Source organism: Megalobrama amblycephala, linkage group LG5, assembly GCF_018812025.1.
Source record: "Megalobrama amblycephala isolate DHTTF-2021 linkage group LG5, ASM1881202v1, whole genome shotgun sequence".
In the NCBI taxonomy this organism is placed as follows: Eukaryota; Metazoa; Chordata; class Actinopteri; order Cypriniformes; family Xenocyprididae; genus Megalobrama; species Megalobrama amblycephala.
The window spans coordinates 10,474,011-10,482,619 of record NC_063048.1 but is presented as its reverse complement, the minus strand read 5'-3'; the positions used below and the strand labels follow the sequence as shown (position 1 = coordinate 10,482,619).

Sequence of the window (8,609 nt, the reverse complement as noted above, 5' to 3'; positions counted from 1 at the left end):
TTAAACCCAAATCCCGGTCTCGGTTCTCACCGCTTCGAAAGATTTTCTTCTTGGAAATCCTTAAGAAGAGCCATAGCTTCAATTGTTCACATTGCTCTGTCATTCAGAAACAATGAAAAGACATGCCGCAGCTGGCACCGTTGCGAGAGTTCATACACACCCGAGTTACTAACTCAAGCTGAAAATGTCATCATCAGATGCGTACAAAGGGAGGCTTATAAAGCAGAAATTGCTTGTCTGGAGAATGGAAAGGCCATTCCCAAACAAAGCTCCCTCAAGAGGCTGAACCCAGTCCTGGAAGACGGACTTCTAAGAATTGGAGGCAGACTAGAACAGTCTGCACTCCTCAGCAGCAAGAAACACCCTCTCATCGTTCCCGGCCATAATTACATAGCAACTCTCCTAACAAATCATTACCACGAGAAAGTAAATCATCAAGGTCGAATATTCACAGAGGGAGCAATCCGCACTGGAGGATTCTGGATAGTCGGAGCAAAAAGACTCATCAATGGCATCCTTCACAAGTGCATCACTTGCCGCAAACAAAGAGGTAAAACAGCTGAACAGAAAATGGCAGACCTCCCACCTGACCGCATCAGCATGGAGCCACCCTTTACTAACGTCGGCTTAGACGTGTTTGGCCCCTGGAATGTATCGGCACGCCGTACCCGTGGAGGTCATGCTTTCAGTAAAAGATGGGCGGTAATTTTCACGTTTATCCATACGAGCCATCCATATTGAATTGATAGAGTCAATGGACACATCGAGCTTCATTAATGCACTTCGCCGGTTCTTCGCCATTCGAGGCCCGGCAAAGATCATACGATCTGACTGTGGTACTAATTTCACAGGAGCATGCAAAGAGCTGAACATGCTTGTGGTCTCTACCAAAGATTCAAGCGTGACAAAATACCTTAGTGAAGAAGGTTGTAAATGGATCTTTAACCCACCTCATTCGTCTCACATGGGAGGAGCATGGGAGAGGATGATCGGACTTTCAAGACGGATTTTAGACTCCATGCTTCCTCAAATCAGTTCATCACATCTGACTCACGAAATGCTGTCAACTCTAATGGCAGAAGTGTGTGCTATTGTCAATGCAAGACCTCTCGTATCCATTTCTACCGATCCTGAATCACCGCTTCTCCTCACCCCAGCAATGATCCTCTCCCAAAAGGTGTGTACCCAATCCGCACCTCCAGGACCCTTTGAAGGTGCTGATCTGTATCGCAAACAGTGGAAAAGAGTGCAGTATCTTGCCAGCATATTTTGGGAAAGGTGGAGACGGGAATACCTTGCATCCCTTCAGCCCCGTAAGAAATGGCAAGACAACAAACCTAATATCAAGGAAGGAGACCTGGTCCTTCTGAAAGATAATCAGGTTAAAAGGAATGAATGGCCAATGGCTTTGGTCACCAAAGCTATTGTCGACTCAGATGGCAAAGTCAGAAAACTGGAACTGAAAGTCACTAAGAGTGGTACTGCTAAAACTTTCTTAGGGCCTATTACAGAGGTTATCTTGCTTATGTCTTAAATTACCTTGTGAATTCAGAAATTAAGAGTGGTATTATACTTAAAACCAGACGGGGAGTATTATGCCATGTCTAACATTACTCCTTCCTCCCCTCTGGAGGGCGCTGTTTGTCATAGGTTAAGCTAAACTCCCGTTTGATAAAACTTTATTTGTTATGCTTTCAAGCACGCAAAGCTCAGCAGCCATTTTTCCCGTTCTGCGCAGCAGAGAGATCGCGTGCTCCTTTAATCTCTTTCTATTCGTTGAGTAATGCCCTGGAGAAGCTTTGCTTGTAAGTTTACCATGTATATTTGTTATTTTATATACTTTGTGTTTGGATCTTGATAATATGTATATATATTGAAAGCATGTTAACGGTTTCACGTGCATTATGCGCATATTCAAAAGATCGCCATGTGATATAACTACTGTAATTTAGTGGTGTTAATGTAAACATTGCAGAACGAGTTGTGTATTTTGTTTGTTTATATATAAAGTAAGCATTTTGTATTTTTTTTGCAGTTTCACAAAAGAATGTAACAGAGATTGAGAAAAACAACATGATTGCACTCAACAAAGTCAAGTAAAGGGAAAATTTACTTAATCATCTGAGTCGTCATTGAAGCCTCCTCATCTCTTTACAATGTTTGGCTATCTGTATATGCATGCTCAATGCACACGCATGCAGAGGACAGAATAATAGTTATCAGAACATGTTGAAGTAGAGTTCTCATCGCTGAGTTTTTACTTTCACTTTCTGCAGTGAATAATTGACTGGGATTTGAGACATAAAATCAAGTAAATTATTAAAAAATATATATTATTTATTATTAATCATTTATTAATAATATTTTAACGCAAAGTAATATCCCCCAAATCGTTTGTCCTGGCGCCGAGACTGGCACAGACCACAACGAAAATGTTATAGGGAACACATTGACGTACCTGTCTGGGACCACTGGCTGGGATTGTTCATGTTTACTCTTAGGTGGTGTGCACCTGAAAGGTGAGTTTTTTCGTTTTGTTTGTTAACATTCTGATTATGAGCAGTCCTATTTGCAGCGCGTTTGTCTATTTGTAAGTGTTGTGGGCTTTTGCAGCACGTTTCACTATTTGTAAGTGTTGTGGAATTTGCAGCGCATGTGTTGTCAAACTGATGAAGATGTTTTCTTTATTTGCAGCGCGTTTGTCTATTTGTAAGTGTTGTGGAATTTGCAGCGCATGTGTTGTCAAACCGATGAAGATGGTTTCTTTATTTGCAGCGCGTTTGTCTATTTGTAAGTGTTGTGGAATTTGCAGCGCATGTGTTGTCAAACCGATGAAGATGTTTTCTTTATTTGCAGCGCGTTGAGCTCTCTCGGCCACCGTATATATATATATATATATATATATATATATATATATATATATATAAAACCCCTACCCCCCAACATTCAGAGGCGATGCTTCTTCACCGTTGCTTTGAAAAAGTGTATTGCGCGAACTCTCTCTGAACTGCGCGCGCGCGCACGCACACGCACACACACACGCACACACACACACACACACACACACACGTCCAGCTACAATAATGTATCATATTAATTTGAAACAGCAACCCAGAATATTTGTCACAAGCATTGATTAAAACAATGATGACAATAATCACATTAAAAAAAAAAAAAAAAAAAAACGACTTCGTTCGAACCACCCGAACCCCCCCCCCCCCCCCCCTGCCTACGGGTATGTGATGCTAATAAAATCTTTATATTGAATAATGTGTGTCAAATAATGTTCTTAGTCCTTCCTTCCTGAAGCTAGTTTACTTTAAATCAAATGAAAATAAATATAAATATATGGAAATAAATATATAAATATATTAAACTTGGTTTGTGTAACCAAATAACAAACAGAGGCAACTGATATACATACAGCTTGACTTTGATTATTCTGAAATGCAGCGGGAGTCCGGGACTCTTATTTTGAAATGTCTGTGCTTTACTTTTACTGCTCATTCAAATTCAGATGAGGATTAAAAAAAAAATTCGTTGCTACAGCCATATACACCACAATATATTATAAATAATATAAAGTAAACTTCGTGATAATTGATCAGCATTCATTAGCAATCGGTTGACAAATGTGCGCTAATCATTGAATGCAAGCTGCTCTGAAGAACGCGCAACAGCGCCATCTGTTGACTTTAAAACATGCAACGCTCACATTTATTTAATGAAATGAATAATAAAACAATGATCATCATTAAAATGATCATTTATACTCTTGTTATACTGTTAAAGCACTGAAGACTTGATCTGATGAGCATGAGCAGAGTGCAATAATGAAAGTGATCAGCATGATTGGTCCGTGTACGTTTTGATAGTTTGTTTTTCAATTTGAAATGAAATACGCAGAAAAGAACATTTCCATTTCTTTAAAGAAAACTTTCCTGGCTAACCAAAATCTGACATGCTAACACAATTTATTGACCACATAACCAGGTTTACAACAGTTCCAGTAATAACATGTTACTTTTGCATACAATTATTACTATTCCCATACCACAGTATTAGCATGGTACTCTAAAGATCAGCGTGGTACATGGATATCGTACTTTTTTGATCCATGTAGCCTCACTTTTATTTATTTATTCACACTAAAAGGCCAGTTGTGTTGATAAATGTCGTCTGGTTATTTCATACGAGCACAAAAAAAACGTGGAACACTGTGCCCAATACTGAGTTTTAAAGCTTATTACAAACCCAGAACCCATGAACTAACCCTTGTTTAATCAAAACACCTTCCTTTTCGACATTTTGTCAAAATATCAGCGAATAGCATCATATTTTCGAGAAGTTTGGTTCTTTTTGCAACAACATACAACTCTTACCTCATTGCGGTGAATCGCTGAGAGAAAGGAGTGAACATAGCTGAGCACTATATTATAATGGAAGGGTATTTCACCAAAATCAGCGTTTATAGTTCATTAAAGATAAATTGTTGTGCAAGTTATAATAAATTATGTTTCACAATGTATGCCTTCACATTTCATGGGCATATATTTGTGCAAGCCTAAACTGTTATTCATTAAGGTAGACGTGAGGGAATATAAGACCCCTTTTTCGATTAGAATGGTAGGCTACGTCCCGAAAAGTACAGTGGACTATGGGCTATGTCGTGACGTATGCTTTTTTGGAGATCAGTGATGTTCTGCGTCCCATTTCTTTTTTGTTCTGTTCCTGTCTTTATGTTTGTTTGTTTTTTAAGTTGTATTTCATTAATGTAATTTTTGAATTGTTTGCAATTGAAAAAAAAAAAAAAAAGTTCTGCGTCCCAATTCGCATACTATTCGACATTAGAATTGGTGTGTCCCATATCGTATGTTGAAATGAGTATGCCAGAGATACCCGGATTGTCTACTTTTTACAGTTAGAATCAGAGTGTAAAAGGTTAGAATCTGTAGTGCATATCCGTGCACAAGCTATGGCCAATATTGCCCCCAACTCATAGTGCGTTGGAAGATTCGATTAAAACTACAAACATGAATAAAAAGTGTTAAAAAAACTACAAACATGGCGGATATGCGAGTCGATGCAGAGGCTTTCTTCGGTGTGTCCATAAATTTGGCGTGTTTATCTCAGAAATATTATTAGTATTATCATACTCGTTTATCCCAGAAATAACAATTTACTTCGCACCTGCACTCACAACTATAGCCAACACTTTTGGCACACTGCCTGTTTTATTATTGCTGATCACAGGGTGCGATTTGTGAAAAAAACAGAGGGGGAGGGGGGATGTTTTGAAAAGTTTTTTTTTTTTTTTTTTGTCTTTTTTTTCCATTTGAAAATAAATCATGAACCACAGTTTTAAACTTGAGATTTGAAGTATTATAGATTAGATAGCTTGGATATTTGACCACTATTTACAATGAAACTTATAGTTCTTAATTTCTGATATGAGTGAAAAATCAATCGTTATTGATTATTTGAATAGAATAACGAGTTACAAACCCTTACATTCAATCGCGTTTGCTCCCATGTATTTTTGATGACATTGCATTATAACTGACTCTGTCTCTCCAACAAAAAACAGCTATACAAATTTTGAAGGAGGGATCTACTGTATTACTTCACACAATACTTCACATCAATAAAGAGTTTTCAAACCCATTTGCTGATTAAGTTCATTTGATATGCAAACATACCATATACAAAATCCACACTTATCAATGACTCGATTCTTCAGAGATCTCCCTTTACACAATACATGAATAAACCATAGCTGAACAGACCTTCTCCAATCACATCAGTACAAACAATGACCAAACACAATAAAAAAATAAAAATAAAAAAAAATAGTAGAAATCAATCAGTAACCCAAAACAAGAAATCACAGAAAGGCTGGAAAGAGTACTTGTACTTGTGATAAAGTCCAGACATATAATGTAGGAAATGTCCCATGTGCCCTGGCCCATCAGTCTCTTCAAGGATAGCACCTCAACATTAATCCCATAGCATGACTTGATGAGTAAGGAAAGGAAGCCCATAAACAAAAATTCTTCTACAAAAGAAAACAGAAACATTCAGAAGAAAAAAAAAAACCTCAAGGGACAACCTCAAGGAATATTACCTCAGAACTACTTTTCACATATACAATTAAGTATAAAAGTCAAATCTATTCAAAATACATCATTTAGTGGTTATAATCAAACATTACTTACAATTGAGCAGCAAACAACTAAGTTTCCCTACAAGGATGTTCTCTCAGGGCCAAGAAGGAACACAAAGCACACCATGCTGTCCACTATCATCTTCTTCTTCTTTCTGGTTTTACGGCGGTTGGCATCCAGCTTATTGGTGCATTACCGCCCCCTTCTGCTCCGGAGTGTGGACCAGATAATAGGTTTACAATCTTATTCCTTACCTTCTATTTCCCACTCAATTTTAACCCCACCCCACCCCCCCCACCCCCACACACACACACAAAACATTCTCCAAAATAATCTTTTACTTAAATTATCCAAAATAACTGGTTCTGTTTTCTATACCCTACTAATATCCTTTTATAATTCCTCCCTCACATTCTACTAATTTAACTTCAAATCCTATTAAATACCCCTGATTCTCTTAAAAAAGTCATCAGTACTCTAATCTGTTCCCTATCTTTCATGCCCAGTAACCTTTTTACCGTGAACTCCTGTTCCCCTAATTCCCTCAATTTATTCCTCATCATCTCTCTATGAACTTCATATCTCCTACAAGTCATGATTATATGCTCTACTGTTTCCTCTTCTTGACATCCTTCACACAATCCTGTCTGGTGTTTTCCTATCATCTTAAGAGTTTTATTTAGTGTACAATGTCCCAACCTTAACCTAGTCATCACTATTTCTTCTCTCCGATACCTGCATCCTACCCTATCTCCTTTAACATTTCTTTTAATTTGATATAACCATCTCCCTTTATCCCCTCTATCCCACCTTTCTTGCCAAATTTGATTTATTTTCTCCCATATTATACTTTTAACCTCTGCTTTGCTAAAACTTACTTGCATTTCTATACTATCTTTCAGTAATGCCCTTTTTGCTAACTTATCTGTCATCTCATTTCCCCTGATCCCTACATGCGCTGGTACCCACATAAATTTGACCTGACTACCTTTGTTTACTATCCTCGTGCTTACCTGAAGTACTTCATAAAGGATATCTTGTCGGCTTTTTGAAATAAACGACCTTAAACTAGTTAAAGCTGAAGAAGAGTCAGAGCATATCAGAGCTTTATTTTTAGCTTTATTTTTTGCAGTAATCTACTATCACCAAAAGATACTCATTTTGCCTTGGACTCTTAGGAAAAGGTCCCATTAGGTCCACTCCCATCATATATCCTGGCTCCACCACTGGGGTATTCTGCAGGTAACCAGACAACTTGGAGATTGAGGGTCTGTACATCTGGCACACTTGACACTCTTTACAGTGCTTCCAAACGTCGGAGCGTAAACTGGGCCAGTACACCATATCAAGCAATCTAAAAAGGGTTTTGAGCCGACCAAAGTGACCACTCAAAGGGTTGTCGTGGGCATATTTCAAGAATTCTTTGCGCAAGCCTTCAGGTACCACCAACTGAAATTTCTGCCCCTTCTGTCCATCTGGCACACTACGAAATAAAAAGCCATACCTTACAACATAGTGGATTCTTGATGGATCGATATCTGTTTGTGCAAGGGCCTTATCGGTCAGCTCCTTTATTACAGCATCCTCTTGCTGAGCTTTGGCAATTTCCTCCCAATCCACTGGTAGGTTTGATGGTGTTACTGTTGAACCGGCAGTCTTCACTTGCCTCACCATGTTCACATTTGCAGTGTCTTCCAGACTCCGGGATAATGTGTCTGGGACCACATTGCATTGTCCTTTTCGATACTTAACTGTAAATTCAAACTCCTGCAGCCGTATAGCCCACCGGGTCAATCTTGATGAGGGTTTTGGGTGATTGAAAACCCAAGTCAATGCTGCGTGATCGGTTATAACTTCAAAGGGTCTACCCTCTAAATAGGGCCGCCACTTCTCCACAGCCCACAGAACAGCACAGCACTCCTTCTCAGACACAGAGTATGCTTTTTCAGCTCCCTGAAGTAAGCGTGAAGCATAAGCTATAACGTGTTCTTCTCCTTCTATATCTTGAGTCAAAACTGCTCCCAGTCCTTTCTCACTGGCATCTGTCTGCACCTTAAATGGTCTAGAAAAGTCTGGGGAAATCAGGACAGGAGTTTGAGTTAGATCATTCTTGATAGTTTCAAATGCTTCTTGACAGGATTCTGTCCAAGCCCAAGTGGCTCCCTTCTTCTTTAAAGCATGTAGAGGGGCTGCTTTTTCTGAAAATCGTGGTACAAATCGGTGATACCACCCAGCAAGTCCTAAAAACCGTTGCACCTCTTTCAGGGATTGAGGCACTGGAAACTGACTCACTGATGCTATCTTAGCGGGATCCGTCTTAATGCCTTCCTCTGAGATCACATGGCCCAGAAAAGTTAGAGACCTTTGCATCATGTTGCACTTTTTAAGGTTTAAAGTCAGCCCAGCTTGATTGAGGCAACTGAAAACTTGACTGAGGTGCAGCAG

General features: G+C 39.0%; 1 protein-coding gene and 1 long non-coding RNA gene across 2 annotated transcripts; one reads left to right on the top strand and one right to left on the bottom strand.

The window, feature by feature from the left end:
• Positions 1 to 412: 412 nt before the first annotated feature.
• LOC125268201 lies at positions 413 to 2,685 on the top strand. Its single transcript, XM_048190284.1, has one exon. The coding sequence runs from the start codon at positions 755 to 757 to the stop codon at positions 1,532 to 1,534; it is 780 nt and encodes a 259-aa protein (XP_048046241.1). The 5' UTR covers positions 413 to 754; the 3' UTR covers positions 1,535 to 2,685.
• Positions 2,686 to 5,596: 2,911 nt separating this feature from the next.
• Positions 5,597 to 6,443, bottom strand: LOC125268443. The gene is made up of 2 exons (XR_007184889.1): positions 6,216 to 6,443; positions 5,597 to 6,055 (listed from the first exon to the last, which is right to left on the bottom strand). It is a non-coding gene; the product is annotated as an uncharacterized LOC125268443 (long non-coding RNA).
• Between the last annotated feature and the right edge of the window lie 2,166 nt (positions 6,444 to 8,609).

Coding starts and splice junctions, on each gene's coding strand:
- LOC125268201 (XM_048190284.1), top strand. CDS start 755: ATGGACACATCGAGCTTCATTAATGCACTTCGCCGGTTCTTCGCCATT.